Genomic DNA, 22,215 nt, shown 5'->3' with positions numbered 1-22,215 from the left:
AGTTCCCAGTATGCTCTCTCTCTAAGTGTGCGTGTGTGTATGAGTTTGTATGTGAGGGTGGCGGTATACTTGCAACAAAGTCCAAACAACTGAAATGGTCTCATAGACATTTCTTTTTACTCACTGCAGCTTTATATTATTGGTTTATTTACACTCCAAGCCAGTGACAGAAAGAATAAATAGGGAATTAATGGTGACAAACACTCAAAAAACAAAGGAGAGAATAAGAAGATTAGGAAACTAAATAAAAAGCTGCAAATATTCACTAACAAACTCAATGAGGAAGGATTTAATTAAAATTAATCCACACAATTTTTTCCATATCAAGTATACCGCAGGCCTGAATGTTAGTTTGACTGTACTGTGTGTATGAGAGAGAAACAAAGAGACACCTTTTTTAAAAACGTTTATCATCTTTGTTCCAACACACAATGAACAGGAAGTCAACAACAAGGCCTTTTGCCGAAGTTGTTAAGTGTTGGTCACAGAGTTTCTTTCTCTCTTTTTTTCGTTCAGTGAATGTCTTTTTTTAATTTAATTTTTTTAATTCTCTTTATTTGTGTGTGTTTGTTTTTTGAAAAAAAAAAAAAATCTCACCCACCATGAATGTTTTAAAAAATTGTCAAGAATGTGAAATTTTATGACATTATTTAAGAGTTTATCACTGGAGCGAAAGGAAAGCGTGAGTCCTTTTTCGCTGATTATCTACCTCGGTTTACCTGCAGGTAAACCTCCACTGTATATTTAATAACTACTTATACCTACGTTATGTGATTGTATGCTTCATTTACATAACATTTGATACTTCCTGATGACTTTTTTTCCTGATTGTCATCCCACTATTGTCTTTTTCTCTTACTTTGTTCTGATTTATTGGATGGTAAGGGCGCTGCTGCTCTCACATAAAGCTCTGCAGGTCTCCTCTCGCTCCACCTGTCTTTGCGTGGACTGAAGAATGTAAAACACACATACAATTAGTTATTTATGTCCTCAGGTGTTGCTGAGGTAATGAGCCAGTATTATTAAGATTTTTTGTTCTTTTTTCTCAATTATTGAGTAATGGTATGAAAGAAAATAATGTTTGTCTGCCTTTTTTTGTATGTGCAGCTGCCCTTGCTATTCCTGTTTTATACTACCTCGTTTAAGAATTTATTTTATTGTCTACTCGTTTTCCTAAACTCAGGGAACAAGGTTTAGTACATTTGAAAAGTCATGTAGTGTTACATGGTGAACTGACAGGGTATCTTCTCAGTACTAAACCGTTGTAGTGTGTAACTGCCTAAATAGTTATGGAATGAATGTATCTCTGATATTGAGTGCCAGTAGCTCAGAAGTGTGTGCTGCCCTCCCCACAGATGGAAATCCTCCTCTGTAATTCTCCTCAGGTCCTTGAATATCTGTTTTGTCTGTCAACCTTTTCCTTTTTATGTGTGTTAGAGAAAGATACGCACCAGAAGTGCTTGCAGCGGTACCGAAAGCTTTATAATTGGCCTTAATGTGGAAAGCATGTCTCTAAAGCAGAAACCAAAGCCTAATCTCTCTGAAGGAGAAGCTCCACATGAGGATGCAACACATGAAGAATGATTGTAGTAAAAGCAATGAAAGTGAAGAATTGAATGAACACCATAAAACCTCAAGAAAATCTATATTTTTGTTAGAAGATATGTACTACTGAGTACACATAGTAGTTACTTTTTTTCCAGGTAGTTTTTTTTCCCTTTGCTTTACTGTAGAGTAGATAAAGATTAGCACTTGTCTGCCAAGTAGATTTGTATTATCGGCCAATGTGCAGCGGTGACTTTGATGCTATTACTTGTTGTTTGCTACCTGAGTTTATTTTAGTCTCTCAAATAATCTCTGGCAGAAGGTTACTGAGGAATGTGAAATAATCGAACACATGTTTTGGAAATCAAGTTGAGGTGCTGCTAATCACACAGACAAAGCCTTGCACATTAGTGGCCTTGACCCGCGACAACACGAGCGTAGAGAGTTGCGGGTTAAAACTCCGACAAAGTGCCTGCAGGATTCACAGGCACTCGGAGAAGATGAAGTGACGATTAATAATCAGTTTTATGCACACAAACCAAATTATCCTGTCGGAGAGCTCCTTGAAAACTTTTGCAAACAGATATCTGTACATTTTAGGTGAAAATTATAAGAGATAAATACAGTATATTATATTGGTTAGTTGTCTGTGTTGCAACAGTGCAATCGTGTGTAAATGTGCACCCACTGATTGTTCTTGTTAATGAGTAAAGTTTGTATTTAGGATATATTTCCTCATGTGGGATATACATAAAATACTTTTCTAACAAGGAATACATGTGATGTGATTCTAATTTTCATAATGTATCCTTTTAAAGCATCACAAATGGAGATTATTGCAGTTTTGAATAAATGTGTATACTGAGAAAGATATGGTAGAGAGGTCAGTGGGTGCACAGATGTTTTCACACGTCCCTTTAATCAGAGGACTCTGCACAGGATTCAATCAAGGGACATTTTGGAATGAAAAGTGACACAATCAGTTAAACTTTCTTTTAAAAAGCAAACAACGTAAACCAAAGATTTCTCTCTTTTAAAAAAAAAAAAAAAGGTCACCGTTGCAAATTGGCAAGAGATCAGTTTAAAAGCATCCTACCTTTGAGTGTGACGTCGTCATTTCCAGTGTTCTCATACCTACGCTGTCGTTTTAAATTGGTTATACTATGAGAAATGCTACACCGTGTTTCTTGATCATCAATTATTTCCACAAAAAAATGGATTATTGATACAGTGCAGTTACATTTCTGTTTTATCTGGAACCCTAAACGTATTCATATTTGCCCCTCGTGCTGTGGATGTGGAGACAATATTTAAGTTGGGGTCCGCTACCATTCTGTATTATTAGCGCTTCAAGGGCCCAGTCCAGAACCTGAACACATCTGAAATACTGTAATCAAGTTATTTTTAAATGAGGTTTATCTGTGGTAAGATACTGACTTCCCTTTTTGTTTTAATGTCATGATAATAAATCACAAGGCGAGTGAAATCATGCAGGTTCTGAATTGGGCCTTTAGTAGTTCATACAGGTACATACTGTACTGTAAGTGCTACCTCAGGTTTTTATTTTTTATATATTCTTGTGATAGGTGTAGATGCAATACACTTGGATCAATGATGTGTGTGAGAATGGTCGAGATGTAACATGTTCACATTGAGGCTCTGGGATGTCGTCCTGTTGTCTTTCATTTCATGAATGGTGTTATGTTGGAATTGTTCCTGTCCGAGCATGTGAATTTAAAGGGATGAAACAAGGAATTGGGTCTGCGTATGAACTGACTCACTCTTGTTCTCCCTACTTGCAGTAATGTTGTGTTTAAATAATTACGGCTTCGGCTGCAGGAGCGGAGCGCTGCGGGTCATATTCACAGTCAAACTCAGGGGGACCCAAAGCTGCTCCGACTCAAAGAGAAAGCAGGTTTCTGTTTTGAAAATTGAATGTACCTTTTGTAATTATTATGTTTTCTGATATTTTCTGTTAATGCTTTGTTATATTTTGTCAGTTTGTCATTGTCATCAAAATAAGTTGGGTTTTTTTGCCAAAAATGTTTAGTTAGGAGATTTTAGATTGTGGTTAATAATGGAAAAATCTGATTCTCAGTTTAAATAAAAGTACAAAAATAGCAACAAGTCTATGGCTGTTTTTACAAGAACTGAATAACCTGTTCAGTATGTTGTAAATACTGAACTAGATCAGATAAAACTATATTTTATCTTAACCTATTATTACTTAAGGCATTTTTATTCACTTCATCCACAGTTTTATTTGTTCCTTTAAGTACAAACAAGATGTGCAGTAAAAACAAACTCCTCATCAATCGTCTGCTCATCAATAATAACAATCACACCTCAACAGTGACAGAAAGTAACAAAGTACAAAAACTGTACTCAAGCGTACTTGAACATTTCTATTTTAAACTGAAACATTTTAGAAGAGACATTTACCTGAATTATTAATAGACATTTAAGTTATAATTTTACATACGTAATCTTATAGAACATTTTTTTATGAACTAAATTAAGCAACACTATACAAGATTCTGTTAATCAGCTGCACCTCGACCATCTATCACATTAAACCAAATTAAAGTGCTGCATTAATCACCAGTAAAACAGATGTTGATATTATATTACAATCAAATACCTTGTAAATATGATTCTGTATAATAAGGTATTTAATATTTTTGTATCATATGAAACTAGATGACCTAAAGCATCCATTGGTAGCAACCATTTTAGGCTAGCTTGTTGGGAAGAGGGCTGAATAATGCTCCAAAGTTAGTCTAAATTTTGTTGAGGGAAAAAAGATTCTCTTGATCTCTCACCTCAAGATATCTGAATGTACATGAGTCTCCCCAAAGCCATGCAGTTTTTTGCGTGCAGTATAAATGTGTTATTTTCAACTGAAAATGGTGTATTTTAACATTACTGCATATTGGGGTCACGGTCTTGGAATTGCATAAATTGGTTATGGTTGGGAAGCTGATACTCTTATGGATACAATGAGCCCAATTATATTCAAGTGTGATTATGTTAATCCCCACAGTAGCCATTGTAGTGAGACCATTTCTTAAAACTTGACCTCACTGTATAAAAAGAACAATTGTGACCTCTAGAATAATCACAGCTTTATGAAACTTTACAACCACAAACTAAAGACCCAGAACATTCAGTGGATGTACGACTTTCTAGTCACTGAAAAATGCAATTCTTCCTCATCAGCATTTGTTTGTGTGGACAGGACAAAATGTTTAATTATTAAATGTAACATAAGATACTGAGATCAGAGTCTTCATCACCCTGACAGGCTTTATTTGACTTTTTTTCACTAAATGCTGCATAGATTTACCACACACACACACACACACACACACACACACACACACACACACACACACACACACACACACACACACACACACACACACACACACAGACACACGTCTTAATGTTTCTTTACTTTCCTGTTAAAAGTCAACTACCACAATGTGGCTACCTGTTAAATTGCCCCTGGCCCAAAAATGGCTATACCCTTGGCAACACTGACCTCTATTGGTATTATATGTTAACAGCAGATGTAAATATTGATCCATCATGAAATTATAGCAATATTATTATATTTGTGTTAAAACAAAAAATATAATATGAATTTAAGACGACTATATCAACATATACATTTTAATTATAGTTGTGTAATAGTAGAAGCCTAATCCTGGTGTTTTGCTCACAATTCAAGAATATTAAGCTAATATTAATCTATCAAAGTATTTTTTGCTAATTTTAAAATGTGATATTTTGTGCAGTTTATCAGACGGTCTGCATATACTAATGTCCAATAAATATAGTTATTTTGTGTGTCTGATAAAATGTCAGTATATTGCAGTGTTATTATTAATTTTCAGCACATTAAACGATCACTGCACTAAAGTACGACAGATCCGGTTTTTAATTAGACTTGAGCCTTCAGCAGATGATACAAGAAAACTAATATAATCACGTCACTGACTGACATAACAGCTGCTTTCTATCAATCAATCGATCGATCAAATACCCATGCTTTGTGAAGGATAGTTCAACGTTTTATCTAACTTCTGTTAACAAGAGAACAAAATCCTGAACAGTAACATGTCTGTCTGTTTGTACTGTCCTTCTCATGAAATCGATGGTTTAAGGTCCGGATGTTTTGCCACGCTTCCTTGTTTACGTTTTTTTCGAAGATTTGTTTCCACACTGGTTGCTCCACCCTCGTTGAGCCTGTTTGACCACCGCGTTGGCTCATGGGAGATGTAGTTCCAAGGTCTCGGTGACTACATTGCGCCGCTATTCCAGCTAAACTAGCTTGAAACTACATGCCCCATCTACTGTCGGCGTTGCAATGTTTTTAACGGATAACCTGGGCCGGAGCAGACTGCAATAACTCTACAAACAGCTGTCTCATCGTTGGACATTAAACACGGGTGAGTTAAGTCCATTTTATTAGCTTTTTAAAGAGAAAGTGATGTCAAGGGGCTTCAAAAAAACATGAACGTAGTCGAAGCGACGCTAATTAAAGTGCTCCGACGACGAAGCAGTCGTGAGAAAGCTGCGAAGTTGAATTAATGTTACCAGCGAACCGAGCAGATAAATGTCGTAAGTCAGAATAATAAACAGAGATAAAGTCAGTCACATTTATCCACTGTTGTCCGTGAAGTAAATGCTGCTTATTTTCTGTCAGGCCTGGCGTCATCTAAAGCTGTCAGTGCAGCCTGTGACCGCTGCGGGGCGCTGTTACACCTGTTTATTTATTTATTTTAGACATAAAAGTAACTAGTTTGACGTCGAAGCAAAGAAATCAGCCTCACATTCACCAATAGCCATAGACAGATGATGGATATGTTTAAATATGAGTATAAATTACTTTTACCTTCATTAAAAACTGAAGAATCTATGAGCATGCAAAAACACTCAGCAGTCACTTTATCAGGCTGGTACTGATGCAATGAAGTTGTCACTGATGCAATCCAACACAACAGCCCTGCCATAAGTCATACTTTAAGTTTACACATGTACAGTTTTTGTTGACATTGTCAGGAAGGTGATGATTTAGTATTGTAGTGCATTATAAAATCCAACATTGCCTTAACCCTGTAAGACCCACTGTTGAGAATTACAACATCACTTTTAACAATTCAAAAAAAGGTCTTCAAATGTTTTTTTTCTCAAGACTACATTTACATAGTTAATGGGGGGGAAGCCTGTTGCATTGTTCAGGGACGGGTGCGAATGGTTTTGAATGTGAACCTGTAAGTGCTCTGGGGGATGCATGTGTTCCTTTTAGTATGATAAGTAGAGAGCATAACACTATCACTGCAAGTCAACATAGACTGGGACTGAGACAACCTTCATTCAAACCACATTGAAAGTGAACATGGCTAAGAAGTGGCAAAAAGAAGAAGTTTTGTAAATACAATTTTTTCCAGTATTTTTATTAATAACTGCCTATTCATAAAACTATGATTGTTGTGTGATTATTACTCATGATATATACTGTTATGGGGCTAAGTAAGCAATCAACCCTGCAAATGAATGCTTAAATGTTCTGTATATCTGTTCAGACAAAGTGAGTACAAATACAGAAATTCTGCTCCCAACCAGGCCCAACGTTGCAATATTACAACATTTCCCTAAAAACGTACTAAAATGTAAAAAATGTAAAACTCATTTCTACATCAGAAGCCTCCAAAAGCAATATATGAGAGGTAAAAAAAATGTTTTTCTATATCTGGGTCTTACAGGGTTAAAGTGGTCCTGCTTTTTGATTTTGCTGCACTGTATGAAATTCACAAAAAAGTATAGTGGGGGAAAAAGTAACAGTGTAAGGGTGAAAGTAATAAAATGAATAAAGTAAAATAAAATACTATATACAGTAAAAAATCTGCAATATATAAATGTGCAATATGCAGAAGTTCCTGAGATTATACACGTGTGCAATGTTCCTGGGATTTACATATTAAGGACAGCATCAGTCTTTTTTTTAATAAAGACACAAATATATTTATTGAGTCATAGAAAAAATATTTTTTGTGAACATCCTTTACAGTGAAAAAGCAATTAAGGACAGATTCAGACTCACCATCACCCGTAAAATTAAAAGAAATCTACCTATCAACCTGATATCCAAGCTTTCACATGTGGAGCTTCAGCCGTGGTGATGAACGACTGGAAAGATGCTCCCCCTTTCGGACAGAGCAGCCATCACAGCGGTGTGTGTGTGTGTGTTTGTCTCTCTCTCACTCTGACTGAGAGCGGACAGAGCAGCCATCACAGCAGTGTGTGTGTGTTTGTCTCTCTCTCTCACTCTGACTGAGAGCGGGGCGGAGCAGCCATCACAGCGGTGTGTGTGTGTGTGTGTCTCTCTCTTTCTCTCACTCTGACTGAGAGTGGTACTGAGCAGCCATCCCAGCGGTGTGTGTGAGCGCTGCTACTTGTCTGAAGGGAGAAAAAGCAATATTGGCTCAAAAAAATCGGCAGCACATATTGGTCATCGGCGAAGGCTGATGTAAAAAAAAAATCTGTATCGGCCATAAAAAATCCATATCGGTTGACCTCTAATTCATATAACTACTACTTTTTTTAAATAGTTAACATTATGTTGACTTCATCATCTGACACACCTGAGAAAGACAAAACGGACACTGTTAAACACCAGTAAAAGTACAATAGGGTGTTGTTTTTATACCTGCTGTGTGTGCGTCACCACGCCTGTTCACACAGGCTCACTTAGCTTTTTAGGTTATGTGTTTGTTTTAAGGAGCCGTGGAAACGCTGGGAAGTTTAACTCGACTTGAGGCAAATAATGTTATCAAACTACTGTAGTGCACTCAATGGTTGATGGTTCATGTATAAAAGCTTCATGGGTAAATTGGCCTCCAGCTCTCAATAATGATATTCAGTGATTCTTTTTCTTCGAGTATTTTACCCTCATATTTGTGTGTGTGTCTGTGATTAACTCGCTGCTGAGATCTTCACATAACAGAGCCTGGGTTTCTTTTACTGACAGGCTCAACTGGTTTTGTTTTTATTGCTCACAGCTCTGCATCTGTTACGCCATCACTTAATGATTCAGACTCCAGCTTAACGGCTGTTATTTCACAAGAACATTTCAGAGATTGAACTGATGATTTTTTTTTGTGCATAATGTCCAAACTCTTGAGGCTGTGATATATTGACATAACCTTAATTTTTCACCACAGTTTATTGTCGTGTAGTGCAGCAGAGTTATTATTGATCAACCTCTTTCTCTCCTTTAGATCACTGAATACTGCCGACAACTGACAGAAATGTCATCGACGTCGAGTGACGCAGAGTCGTCCTGTGGCTGGACGATTATTAGTAACGAGGTATAAATCATGTTTCCTGACTCTAATACTATTTGATTATTAATGGTTGTTGTATATTATTTGACATTTTATAGTAACAAGGGGTTGTTATAGTTTAAAGACAAACTATTCTATTTTAATTAAAGAAGTCAATTATCTTAAACAAACAAGCTTATTAGAACTTGTTTTAAACTGAGTGACGTGTTGAACGTTTTGGCCTACTGAGGGTTTGCTGAAAAATATCTTCTCAACTCGTACTCAGAGTTGTTCACTCTTTCTTACATTTCTTGGTGTTGCTTGATATTAAACTGATTGTATTCTGATTGTAATGAAATGCTTTCAGATAAAATGTACTAACGAAACAGCACACGCAGACAAAAAGCTTTATCACATAAAGAAAGTACCTTACAAAGAGAAAAGCAGCTCAGTTGAATGAACTGCAACAACTTTTGCGCAAACATACACTTTAATCAAGTTGAGGTTTTGGTGGTAAAAGAGGGTTTTTTTTGCACACATGTTACACATCAGAAATCAAACACCGAGCTCTGGATGTGTTCTGTTGTGATGTTTTATTATACCGTCCCCCTTTTATTGGATTTTTAAAAATACTTTTAGCTAGACATATCTAATTATTGCACTATTTAAATGTATTTTATCTAGTAAGTGAGATTCCATGTCTGGATGGTGCTGTAGTTTAGGTGCTTGTCATTCCCAGTTTGTTTTAAGTCACGAATTAACACCAGATGTGAGAATTGAGGATGTGTGTATTTTTTAGAGATGAAATCTTTCCACAGACAGTCCTGCAGCTCTCTGCTGGACCATAAAAAAATTGTTTTTTTTCATTCACAACAGCAACTGTCTGTTATATTTTACACGTTTAGATCTGCAGAGAGATTTCCAAATAATCTCAGATATAAAGACTTGTCCGCATTTATCTACTCTTATTCATCAATATTTATGGAATAATTTAGAAGCTTTAATCTCAGCTGATAAAGACATTTCTCTCACCATTCCATGTTTAAATGTATTTTTGTTGTGTTTACAGGGTTCAGATATAGAGACGTTGGGATCGGAGGTTGCAGTGGAGTATGGAGTCGACCTGTTGGAGCGCCCTCCAGTGGTGGAAGCAGAGTTGCGGGACACACCAGCTTCTGCATCTGGTTGTAAGAATCCTCAAATTACCCTTTTTCTTCTAATGGCTGCAGATTTAGTAGCAATAACAGTTAATTTTATCATCAGAATATCATTTTTAATGGAAAATCTTTGTGTTCAAAAGATACTTCTTACACTTTGTAAATTGTTTTATTGCTTCTGTTGTGTTTTTTTATCCTTGGAAAAGTACACATTATTATTCATTTAGTCGATCAATTAGATATACAGCTAATCTGCAACTATTATTTTAATTGATTAATCTGATTTTTGGTCAGACAAACAAGACATCTTAATATATTAAAGCTACTCTTACCTTTCTTGCATTTCACACAGCACTTTGAAAAAATTTGAACAGCAACAACCCCTCCTCCCTCCTATGTCCCACCCCCGCACTCCTGTCCCCTCCGCCAACGCGCACTATATATATATATAGTTTTCTTTTTCCCCGTGGAAGCGGCTGGAGGTGGAAGCCGTGGCCCGCTTTTGTTGGTCATTGTTAGTCGCTCCTGGCTGTTTAGGGCTATCTCAGTGGATCATGGATGTATTATAATGCCGTGGATCCACAACAGACTGTCTTCCGGGTGAGGGTGAGGGAAAACAGGCAGTTCGCTCGGCCAATCATATGATTCGGACCAAATGATATGATTGGTCAGAGTTTTCACAGAATATTATGAGAATGGAATAATGATTAGTTTCTATGCCTGGTGGATCTCTCTAACATTTTAGAGTGCCATTACCTTATTAATAGCATTTTAACCTAACCAAAAAAATTTGTAAAAATGTTTGGTTTTAGGAGACTGTTAAAGTTTTTAAGTGATATTTAATTAGGATAAATTGAGAAAATATTTGACAAGTGGTTGCAGACTGTAGCATTTTCATAATATTAATTGTTACTGCATTATTACATATTTGTGTCTTTGTAAAAAATAATTAACACATTTACCATTCATTATATTTGTTTTATTCTCAGCTGGGTGTGATGTGGAGAGGGTAGGCGTTCCACTCGACGACACTCTGGGAGATCAAACCATGAATGAAACACTGTATGCTTCAAAGGTGAGAAGACCATGAAAATAAGCTGCATGCTTTTTCTGTTGCTGCTCCCTGTACCAACCATCTTTAACATATCCTCACCAGGCTGGAGACAACCCTGCAGAGAAAGAGCATGTGACTCTGTTGTCCTCCAGCGATCACTCCGACATCGTGACTCTAGGAGACGTGAAGGAGGACGAGCATGCAGAGGTGGAGGAGGTGGCAGCAGCACATGAAGAGTTTTACCTCGGCACCTCCTGCAGCAGCCAGTATGCGTTCAGTGCTGCAGAGACCGGTAAGACTGCAGCACCACACTGTTAATCACTCGCTGTACTGAATTCATGTTTTCATTAGCGGGCTGGTTTTTATTTCCATTCATAGCCCAAGAGTCCACATAGAGCATGTAGGGACAGAATATCAACCCAACACGTTTTTTCCTCTGCCTGTTTTCTACGTCGCAAAAGCAGGTTTGACGTTGAGTCACTGGAAACTTCTGGTGAACTTAGGCTACCATCTGAGAAGTCAGCTCACTGGAGGCCGCTCTTTTCCAGGTGGCCTGATCGAAACTTGAGTGAATCTTTTAGGATGCTAAGCTCGCTCAGCAGTGCACACAACTAATGCTGTTCGGTCCCTGATAGACACGTGTGACGCTTGATGATGTGATGCTTTGTTAAAGCATGTTCAACAAACCACACAGGAAAATTACTGTGTGATAGTTTTTCACCATTTCTCTGTTTGTGTGCATGGGTGGGTGCTTTGTAGGTCTGGCTGACTTAGAAGAGTCATTCATAAACGTTTTCTATGAAATAAAGGACATTTCCATCAGTGTAAGTGTTATGAGAAAAATAGACAGATTTGTGCTTCTGAGCATGTGCAGATTTGATGTGTGAATTTTTGAAGTGAAATTTGTATTTTTTGTATTTATAAAACTGAGGTAACAACAAATTACAAATTATACTGCTTATCTAAAGACAGAACTTAGGATGCCAATGTCAACATCAATATTTCCGTTTTTAATTTCATTTATTTCTGTGTTCAAGAACGTTTGTAAAACACAAAAATGGATCAAGAATTCGCAATAATAGTGTTTATCATTCACTGAATCAATTAATACTGGTAATATTTGTTATCTGCATGATTAACATCACATATGCATGCGTTCTGTGTCTGTTATTTTTGCACATATCACTTTTTCATAAATGGTCGTTCCACAATATAATTACTGCAGCAGTAACTTTGTGTATTTTGCTGTAGTTTTTCCAGGAAAGCAGCCTGCAGCCACAAACTCGAGCAGCAGTGAGGACGAGGCAGGACGAAGTCCCAGCACTGTTGTACGAAGACGAAGGCTAAGGAGGAATACGACGAGTGTTGTGACAGAGCCTGAGGAAGAGGAGGAGGAGGACGCGCTGGAGTCTGATCCAAGTGATGAGGAGGAGGAAGATGAGGTCAAAAGAGAGAGAGAGCAGGGCGAGGTCAGACCTGCTACTCCGGATGTCCGAATGCGAGGACAGGGCAGCAGCATCCTCAACAAATGCATCCTTCTCGCCCTCATCATCGCCATTAGCATGGGCTTCGGTCACTTCTATGGTAAGAAGCTCTATGAAGAACTGGAAGATTTGACCAGCTTTGCCTTTAATACAGAACTTTCTGTATATTTAATTTAGGGCTGCAACGACTATTTTCATCATCGATTAATCTGTAGATCATTTTCTCAATTAATCGATAAGTCATTTGATCTATAACATGTCAGAAAATGGTGACAAATGTCAATCACCCTTACACAAAGCCAGCAAGACGTGACCTAAACTGTTTTTTTGTCCCGACCAACAGTCCACAACCAAGACTACTACTACTACAAGACTACTGTGCTTATGCAAACCTTTAACAGTTCGTAGGTTTTATCATAATTTCTGTCTTCTATAAACACTATAAACAAATGTAGTTCCCACAACAAAGATTTATAATGTTGTGTGTAAATTAGTGGGTTAATAATTGGCTGATAAATTCATAGCAGCGTTAAATGTTCTCATTTACAGGCACCGTCCAAATTCAAGAGAGGCAGAAAATTGTGGAGAAAGGCAAAGTGAACGAGCTCGAGGGTGTGAGGCATCTGCTTCAAAAGCACGTAAGACAACAACCTTTGACAAATAAACTCAGTGAGATGAGCAGAAATCTAAATGACTTAGAGCAGAAATGATTAAAAGCTTGCTCACGGTTGAATGTATTATGTAACGTAATAAACTGCATTTGCCCATTTTGCTGCATGCTTGTGACTTTTTTGCATAATACCAACTAAGTTTGTAGGCATTTGTTTCTTTCAACATACTATTAAACAAGTAAATGTTAAAATGATTGTGACTGTAGAGTTGTATGTTACTGCTGCAATAACAGCAGTTTATGTTCTCCTCTTTGGTCAGATGGCCAGTCATTTTCATTTTTTCAGAAAATATTCTGACAAACTCCAGTGTTTATGGATTTTATGACAATGCCTTCAATGGACCATAACTGATTTCATTAATTTCTCATTCAAGGTCCAGAGGGTAGACTTTGGCTTTGATGATATGTATGAGCAAGAAGTTATTTCACTGCTCACAGATGTCATTGAGAAAGTAAAGAAAGAGAATGAGGAGCTCTACATTAAGCAGGCAAACATTCAGGTAACTTGGAAGTCAAGTTGGCTTAATTCAGATTAAAAAAATAAATGCAAATTTTCTGAATTAAAAGTCAAAACTATCCTAACTTTCCTTCTTTTCTCAACAAGGCCCACAAGGACGGCCTGGAAATGTTATTGAAACAGGAAGCTGAGGAGAGGACTAACATCATGTCTCAGCAGCAGAGCCTGACAGTGGAGAACAAGCAGTTAAAGAGCCTCCTGAAACAAGAGGAAAAATCCCTGTCTGCTTTGCAGGACGAGCTGGTGATCCTGCGCTTAAAGATGGCAGATTTTGATGCTAGTGGGGACACGTGGGTTTCCTCACAGTCAGAAAACCAGAGGCTGGGAGACGAGCTGGAGCACAAGAAGCAACAGATCCAAAGCCTTCACAGCCAGCGGGAAGACATGATAGCCGAAGCACAGACACTGAGGAAGAATCTCGAAATGGAGAAGAAAGTTACAGATGAGTTGAGGAGGGAGTTGAATCGACTGAGAAGTCGCATCAGTGGAGCTGGAAGAGGAGCCGGTTCAGAGGCAGAAGAGTTACAGTCACGTCTGATGGAGCTGGAGAAGAGGCTCAGCTTCGAGCAGCAGCGCTCTGACCTGTGGGAGAGGCTGTATGTGGAAAACAAAGAAGAGAGAGCCAAAGGAGACACAGAGTCGAAAGTGAAAAAAAAGGGCATGGCGGGGAAGGTGAAGGACACATTTGATGCTGTGAAGAACTCCACCAAAGAGTTCGTCCACCACCACAAAGAGCAGATCAAGAAAGCGAAGGAAGCTGTGAAGGCGAACTTGAGGAAATTCTCAGATTCTGTCAAATCAACTTTCCGCCACTTCAAGGACTCAGCTTCGACCTTCATCAACAAGGCCAGAGGCTTTTATCAAAAGAGATGTGACGAGAAGAATACAAAAGAGTCACGGCAGCACAGGTACCACAAACCTCAACACAGACACTCACACAAATCTGACGATTCCTTCCACAGCAACCACAACACTCGAAAATCAGGTGATAAAGTTAATCAAGATCGAGGTCAAAACACCCACAAAGCCAACCTGAAAAGATGCGCTGGGGTCTTCGACTGCGCCTACCAGGAATCCATGAGCCTCTTCAACAAAGCCATGGAGCCGATAAGAGCAGACGAGTTTTACCAGCTGCTTCAGAGCTACATGCAGCAGGAGGTCGACCACTTCCACCACTGGAAAGAGTTGGACATGTTCATCAACAACTTCTTCCACAACGGCGTGTTCATCCACGACCAGATGCTGTTCACAGACTTTGTTAACGGTGTGGAGGACTATCTGATGGACATGCACGAGTATCATGGTCTTGATGACGATCTGTTTGGAGATCTTGACGACTACGTCTTCCGGCACTTCTTTGGAGCCGCTTACACAAAAAGCTATGGCCTGAGGTCAGTGTCCTGCATCATTTCCAGTACAGCGTGTCCTTAACAGAATTTTTTTTCCAGTTGGCTGAAGTTGATGGGGTTACTGGGTAATCCAGCAATGGCCCTGAAATCAGCCTTGTTTAAGTTTTCTTTTTTATAAATTGGCAAATATCTCATGTAGTGTGTATTTGAAGAGCATTTTGTTTTGCTTATTAATTATTCTGACACAAGGCTCATATTCATCAGCGCTGAAAACTACACTTTTCCAGAGTTGTGTAAACAGTCATTTTTCATTTGTTGGTGAACTAATTTGATCCTGAACTCGCTCACTATCAAAGTAAAAAACATGCTGACATAATGAGGCACATTACTTGCAGCAGCTGAATGACTGAGCAGCTCTTAGTGACTTCAGCGTCCTTTGAACTTCCTTTAACTTCTCTTATATTTAGGAGCAACTTCTACTGTTAATAAACTTTGTGAATTACAGGAACTTTGGAGACTGATACGCTCTTTATTTGGAGCAGTTTCTGCTCACTCTGTTAGTTAGGAGTTACTTAGGATGATTTGTGAAAACTCTTGCAGCATTCTTCCATCATCATGCAGCAGCTCTTACATATTTATGAGTTTAACACTTTAATACTTACACCATTTCTGTTTCGTCTCAAATCACACAGTGCACCATTTGAAAGACCTGAGTCAGATTCAAAGGAGGAGTCCAGGACAAAGCATCATCAACGTAAGCAGCAGAGACCCAGACCTCGACCACACAGTGAACGCAAGTGGAGCCGATCAGGAAGAAACGCAGACAGACACATAGCAGACGTCAAAATAGAACTGGGTCCCATGCCGTTTGATCCCAAATACTGAAAACATCTCACCTGGTTTAAGATTATGGTTGCAAATTCGATTTTGGGTTGTTTTTAGGTTCAATGTGTCCTTTTTGTTTTGTAAGTTTGCACAATGTTAACGTTTTAATGCTACTGAACGTCCTTGAGCTATTTTGTGTTAATTACTCGTTATCAGCTTTGAATGGAAGATGTGGCTTATCTTATCTCATCTGCACATTTGTATGAGTCAAATATTACCAATGTGAAAATGGAGCAATTAGTATTTGCTAATTATTTAAGAGCTCAATGACTTTTTCCTGCTGAAAGCAGAAAGTGCTAATTGGTATCCAAGCAGTTGTGAAATGTCAGACAAAAATGCAACAAAAAAAAACTGAAGCCATGTCACATTATCTATGTTTCTGTGTACAACTATGTAGTTGTCCGAATTTGCTGCTACAATGATAGGTTTGAGTGATGTGTTTGTAATTTGCTTCAGTAATATGCTGTTTAACATTCCAGCTTCAGCTTGTTTTAACTGGAACGGACAATTTTATTTTACTTTTCACACATGTTGGGGAAAACATGGCTGGAAAAACAAGTGCACACCGTACATTTGACACATTTTAAAAATCACAACATTTGAGTTTTTAATGTTTATTTCAGTAGTAAATCCGTGTTTCGTAGGACATTCTCACTAAACGTTTGCCATTGTACGAGTGTTTGTCAGTGCCTTTCATAAATAAAGATGCTTCTTCCAACTCTCCCCTCAGGAAAGTGAGTATGAAATATCTCTGCTTTCTTCTTAAAGTTATTCACACGCATAAACGCAGAGATTTCCTGCAACAAGAAACATGAATACTTAAGCACATGTTCAGTTTTAAACATTTTCATGTGTAGAAATGTCAGTGACTCACCTTTTCTAAAACATCAAACAGAACCAGGTGTGTTGGCAGAGAGGACTTATATGGAAATGAGATTCTGAGCCAGTGAAAAGGGTCATCGTAGAATCTCTTGGCTTCATCGACGTAACCCTCCTCTCCAAGATCTGGAGGACACTCCAGGAACCTCATCTTCAGTGGGCAGTGGATGTGGCTGCAGGGAGAGAGCAACATCATCTGCTACATGTGATCAAATCACTTGTTGGCTGACAAGAGACCAGTATGATGGAGGACAAGAAAATCTGACCTCATTTTTAAGTACATGTTAAAAAATACATGCAGTATGAAATACATGGAGCTAGTGGGGCTCAATATTTATTGGGGACCAAAACACGTAGAATCGAGTATCAAAAACTCCAAGTATCCAAAATTAGCAAAAGTGCTCGGTCAGATTATTCCCCTTTCTCTTCTCTGATCAGATATTTCCTGATCTACAACATAACTTTTATTATTTTATCTTTGTATATAAATATACAAACTGTTGTACATTTGCAGGTTTTAAGTTTAAGTTTCTTGATTTAATATTGTTTCTTTGGACGACATTCATTATTGCTTTGCTATCACAAAACAGAAGTTACGTCATTTAAAAAACAATAAAAAAGAACTTATAAAGAACTGAGTGAAAATGCACTCCTGTACCATTGAGGTGCGGAACAGTCAGAACTGATACAATTCATGGAGGATTTTTGAGCCAAAACATTTAAACACATTAAAAATAAAGAATGTATCAGAACTATGGGTGTGAAGCTTTTCTGTACCTGTAGTAAGGTGTTGAGTGACAGGGCATGAGGAAGAGGACATCCGGCTGTGTACGAGTGGAGATATTGCTGACGTCGCAGAGTGTCTGCAGGCGGCTCATGACGTCCAGTGTGCCTCGCTGATGAATCAGGCCGGTGTACAGAGCCGGAAACAGGTTGGTCAATAACAAACCGAACACTGCAGCTCGACGCCATGCTTTCAAATTAGCCATCGATATTCCTGCAGCAGCCATTAAACACACATAGGAAAACTCAGGATGAAAACATCTGGCTGCTTGTTACCAAAAAACATTTTTTTATGTAAAATCATGAACTTACCACAAAAGATCATACAGAACGGCAGCACAGGATAGATGAATCTGAACTCCTTATGGGGAAGCAAACTGAACCAAAAAAGATTCAAACATCTGAAGCAACAAGAATAATTTACATATAGTTTAATCTACTGTTTGCAGCTGCTGGTTTCAGCTTTGTTTTTTAGGCTGATGTCGCCAAATACACACACTTGAAAGGATGTTAGACAGCTTACCACCTATTACTTATGAGTCCTGTAATGTGAATACAGAAAACTACTGCAGTACATACCCAGTTTGGTGAAGTATTACTCCAGTAGCTTTAACACTACATCATCAAGGAATATTCTCCTCATGGTCCCAAACGCTCAAACAGAGTAATAATTTACACTCTCTTGATATGTTTAAAAATATGTTAAAATCAGTTTTTACAGAATAAAGTTATTGCTTTTAACATGTGCCATCATTTGTCATGAGTCTTTTTAGTTCCTGCTCTTTGTATGTTTCATGTCTGTTTTTCTTGGTATGTTTTTTTGACGTTATGTTTCTTCATATGTACCTTCATATGAAACATTATATTTTTTCTGCTACCATCTTGACCAGGACTCACTGCCAGAAGAGATATAATATCTCAGTGGGACCTTTCTGGTTAAATGAAGGATAAACAAACAGATGTTTTACCTGTAAACTACGACTGTCCAGACGACTGCCGCCAACAGGATTTTGTATCTCTTGAAGGCGAGCGAGCATCCATGAAGAAAGAGTGGAAGATGAGGGCCGATGACGACTGCAAACCCCTGTGTGAAGTACCAGTGCCAGGGGTGAGAGCCGTAGAAACCCGCCACGCCATGGAAGATGTTAAACTTCAGGAAGTTGAACTGCACCATGGTCCACTGGAGAAAAAAAGAGAGCAGCTGATTATAACACTTTATAAGGAGCAGTTACTGAGATTTACAAGTTCCTTTGATTTACATGTTTCACCTTTTCATAGAATATACAGTCGACCACTGTTGAAGACACAACAACCAGAGCCCTGGAGAGGAGAGAAAAAGGATTAAATAGTAAAGACAAGAGAAGAAACGAAAGATGAAGTTAACAGATTGAAAACTATACAAACCCTATAGGAATATAGTCATGAGTGATGAGCCTCAGTTTGTTATCTTCCTGCCAGAAGTGGTGCATCAACAGAGGAAGCCAGACAATCAGGGCCGTCGGACGAACAATGACAGCCAAGGCAACCAGGGTCAAATATTTTTTACTGGAAAAAGAAAACATCAGCAGAGGTTCTTTAAATGATCTATTTCAGAGATTAGAGTTATAAAAAGTTGAGAAATGTTTTAAAGTGTGAATGAGCCAAGACCTGCTGTGTGTTTTGGACCCAGGCAGGGGAAAGTAAAAAAGAGCCAGGCAGGTGATGGTGGTCTCCATGCTGTTGGTCAGAGTCCTGGTGCAGCAGTACCACGAGAACCAGGAGCACATATGGCAAAAGAACTGCAGAATAATGGTGAATTCAGAATTATCATCTCATGAAATTACAGAAAATGTCCCTTTTGCAAATTAACTGGATCTAAAACCAACAATAGGACTCTTTTCTGAGTGAATTAAAGTAAAGCAAAAAGTATACAAGCTAACTATTTACAGTCCATTTTGCGACGTCACGATTTTCCAACGTTCGGATGAGGAAGAAGAATTTTACATCTGCAAACGCAGCCAGGAGAGCTTGAATTATTCGAGGTAGCCATATCTGCAGACAGAGACCAGGTTTAGTAAAACATTATTTTGAGTTCAGGAAATTTATTTAAAAAGGCAGATTTAAAAAAAATTGTCTGAATAATGAAAAATGTAAACTTGCCAGGAGATAGACTGAGTCGTAGTTTATAAAGTGTAATATCTTGTATATGAATGCAAAAAAGAGTGGATAGGAGAATCCTCTTAATCCTGTCTTCCATTCCCAGGTCAAATACCCATAAGTCACACAGTTAAGGTTGTAACAGCATTAAAAAACATTAAACACCAAACTGCTGTTTCTTTACATGTGATTTCTTACCGATTAAGAATTTCGTACCCCTGTCCATTCTCACAAAGTGAATGATCCCACAAAGAAGAAGCAGTGTTTCCTTCATTAGTAAAAAAATACTTTTTGTGTGGTAGTTGTGCGAAACATAATGAGACCAGAGGATATCGGCTTTATGTCCCTGATAATGTTTTATGCTACAAAAGTCTAAAAAAGAAAAGAAAATGATTTTATATTGCTGACTGAGTTCAATATATTGTAAAGTATTCGGTAAATGTTATTTGTTGTTAATTGCCTCTATTCTTAGCTTATTTTTGCACTCCCTACATTTTAATACTTTTTAGTATTGTTTTATTTTTTGCCTCATTTCATATTTTTTGTCCGCATCTCATCATCAAATGAAACTACAGAAAAAGATCCAGCAGAAATGATCCAAAGTAGACTGAAAGCTTTCTATGTTCACATTTCTGAGAGTACTAAGACAAAATATTTGACTTGACTTTCTCACAAAACTAAAACAGGACAGTTTCACTTTTTTCCCCCAAGTCTGTCTTAAATCAACAGTCAGGTGCCAAAATGAACATTAAATTGTTTTTTTCTTGCCATAATCATTCATCCTGCTCATACTGACCTTCATAATGCACTAACAATGTAAGTGATGGGGGGCCAAAATCCACAGTCCTCCTCAGCAAAAATGTATTTATCTGAATATGAAGCTTCAGCAGTCCAATAGAGTCAAATCAAGTGGATACCTTTTAACATTAGTCTCTTTAGTGCCAAAGTCTCTCTTTTTGGTTCTATACTTCCACCACAGCTCAACAGGGAAACGCTGTCCGAGGAAACACAAAGAGGAAAATTGATGCTAAAAAGACTGTAAATGTGGCAGATATCCACTTGATGTGACTAACACAGACTGTTGAAGCCTCATACGCTTAACATTAACTTTCAAACGACTGTGTGGACACAGTGGATTTTGGCTACCATCACTTGTGTGAAAACACATTTGATCTTTTAATAGTATGAACAAGAGGAATGATTATAGTGAGGAAAACTTCAGTGGTCATATGTGTTCATCTGATTGTTGTTTTAAGACAGACTTGAAACAAATTGTGAATCTATCACTTTGGGTTCTGGTAACTTGATGGGATCATTAAATATTTTAAGCTATTAAGAGACAAAAACACACATGAATCAGCAATGAACATATCAGTTACTGCAGCCCTTGCCTGTTGCTAATAATAACTCAGTCAGCAGATGATCATGTCAAAGGATATTTGAAGACCATATGATGGGAGACCTCCAGAGACTGCCAGTACTCATCAGGCACAAAGCTGGTCTGAACCAAGAAGCAGTTGATCAGTCTGAACACCACACAAAACACAGCCACTCTGGTCCTCAGCTCACCTGCGCAGTCCCAAAAACACTTTATTAGAGTGACCACTGCACAAAACACTTGATCTGAGTGATAAGTGCTGACACCAAACGCTGTTTATTTTATGATCATGTTCACTGATATTTTAGAGCCCCACCGCTGATCAGAAGACACTCATCTTCTTTGGCGTAAAGGAGGGATTTTCTTTTCCTCAGTTTCACATCTTCCACTTTACTCCCAAACTTCAGACGTGGTCGGATGTTCTCCATCAGGACATTTTGTCTTTCGGCTTATCTCCCCAACCAGCTGCGAGCATAGTTCAACCTGTAAATCAGGTGAGTTCAGTTTCCATTCAGTCTATATCTGAAGAGTCAAATCACACACAAAGTGGGGTCTAAACATACGATATTGTAGAAAGATCACAGGTTATACGATTGAATCACTTGCACGATATTAACGTTTATTCAGCCAGCAGTATTAAATGATCATACCTTCAACTACACAGTGAGTTTGTAAATGTTTTCAAGAGGCGCTCAAAGGTTTGTGCTGCGCTTCCGCACTCTCACACGTACTTCCGGTGTTACGTTCAATGGAGGATATAGGAAATTAAAAGACATCAAATTAAATAAGATTATTATTTTACTACATTGCAGTAATGAGGCCATAATAACATTTAAAAAGACATTGAAATTTAAATTTTTAAAAAAAAAATGCAAAATAATAATGAATAATGAATATGAAAATGTAAAGTGCTAGTGTGAAAAGGGAAATTTTAAATGCAAGAGCTTGACAGGAAATGATTAAATTAAATGCTCACATTAAAAAGATGAAATTGAAAATGGCATTGGAAATAAGAAAACAAATATGATATATAAAAATATAAATAAA

General features: G+C 37.9%; 2 protein-coding genes across 4 annotated transcripts; one reads left to right on the top strand and one right to left on the bottom strand.

Annotated features, from left to right (window-relative positions):
* The first annotated feature begins 5,872 nt into the window (after nucleotides 1-5,872).
* ccpg1 (cell cycle progression 1) lies at nucleotides 5,873-15,993 on the top strand. 2 transcript variants are annotated; one of them, XM_062422303.1, is made up of 11 exons: nucleotides 5,873-5,999; nucleotides 8,832-8,921; nucleotides 9,946-10,063; nucleotides 11,023-11,108; nucleotides 11,190-11,379; nucleotides 12,339-12,671; nucleotides 12,915-12,971; nucleotides 13,121-13,209; nucleotides 13,616-13,741; nucleotides 13,846-15,149; nucleotides 15,800-15,993. In XM_062422303.1, exons 2-11 carry the CDS (start codon nucleotides 8,862-8,864, stop codon nucleotides 15,990-15,992), a joined length of 2,556 nt encoding a protein of 851 aa, XP_062278287.1. In that variant the 5' UTR covers nucleotides 5,873-5,999; nucleotides 8,832-8,861; the 3' UTR covers nucleotide 15,993. The 2 variants fall into 2 exon arrangements, with proteins under 2 accessions (XP_062278287.1, XP_062278296.1); XM_062422312.1 differs by lacking the exon at nucleotides 12,915-12,971.
* A 659-nt stretch (nucleotides 15,994-16,652) lies between these two features.
* On the bottom strand, nucleotides 16,653-21,892 carry pigb (phosphatidylinositol glycan anchor biosynthesis, class B). Of its 2 annotated transcripts, none has more exons than XM_062422325.1 (13): nucleotides 21,819-21,892; nucleotides 21,485-21,651; nucleotides 21,230-21,359; nucleotides 19,794-19,911; nucleotides 19,581-19,685; nucleotides 19,302-19,432; nucleotides 19,059-19,199; nucleotides 18,923-18,974; nucleotides 18,623-18,834; nucleotides 17,967-18,031; nucleotides 17,649-17,868; nucleotides 16,867-17,044; nucleotides 16,653-16,789 (listed from the first exon to the last, which is right to left on the bottom strand). In XM_062422325.1, the coding sequence occupies exons 2-13, from the start codon at nucleotides 21,594-21,596 to the stop codon at nucleotides 16,676-16,678; spliced, it is 1,578 nt and encodes a 525-aa protein (XP_062278309.1). In that variant the 5' UTR covers nucleotides 21,597-21,651; nucleotides 21,819-21,892; the 3' UTR covers nucleotides 16,653-16,675. The 2 variants fall into 2 exon arrangements, with proteins under 2 accessions (XP_062278309.1, XP_062278314.1); XM_062422330.1 differs by having other exon boundaries at nucleotides 21,485-21,690; nucleotides 21,819-21,884.
* Nucleotides 21,893-22,215: the final 323 nt, after the last annotated feature.

Source organism: Scomber scombrus, chromosome 1 (assembly GCF_963691925.1).
Source record: "Scomber scombrus chromosome 1, fScoSco1.1, whole genome shotgun sequence".
NCBI classification, from domain to species: domain Eukaryota; kingdom Metazoa; phylum Chordata; class Actinopteri; order Scombriformes; family Scombridae; genus Scomber; species Scomber scombrus.
Note: the sequence above shows the minus strand (reverse complement) of the source record. Positions and strands in the feature narration are given on the sequence as shown.

What these genes read in the sequence shown, in the direction of transcription:
- ccpg1 (XM_062422303.1), top strand. Translation starts at nt 8,862, where the DNA reads ATGTCATCGACGTCGAGTGACGCAGAGTCGTCCTGTGGCTGGACGATT. An exon ending in GGGCTTCGGTCACTTCTATG is followed by an intron (nt 12,672 to 12,914) that starts GTAAGAAGCTCT and finishes CCCGACCAACAG; the next exon opens with TCCACAACCAAGACTACTAC. An exon ending in TTAAGCAGGCAAACATTCAG is followed by an intron (nt 13,742 to 13,845) that starts GTAACTTGGAAG and finishes TTTCTCAACAAG; the next exon opens with GCCCACAAGGACGGCCTGGA.
- pigb (XM_062422325.1), bottom strand. Translation starts at nt 21,596, where the DNA reads ATGGAGAACATCCGACCACGTCTGAAGTTTGGGAGTAAAGTGGAAGAT. An exon ending in CATGACTATATTCCTATAGG is followed by an intron (nt 18,975 to 19,058) that starts GTTTGTATAGTT and finishes TCTCCTCTCCAG; the next exon opens with GGCTCTGGTTGTTGTGTCTT. An exon ending in GTTCTGTATGATCTTTTGTG is followed by an intron (nt 17,869 to 17,966) that starts GTAAGTTCATGA and finishes TGGCTGCTGCAG; the next exon opens with GAATATCGATGGCTAATTTG.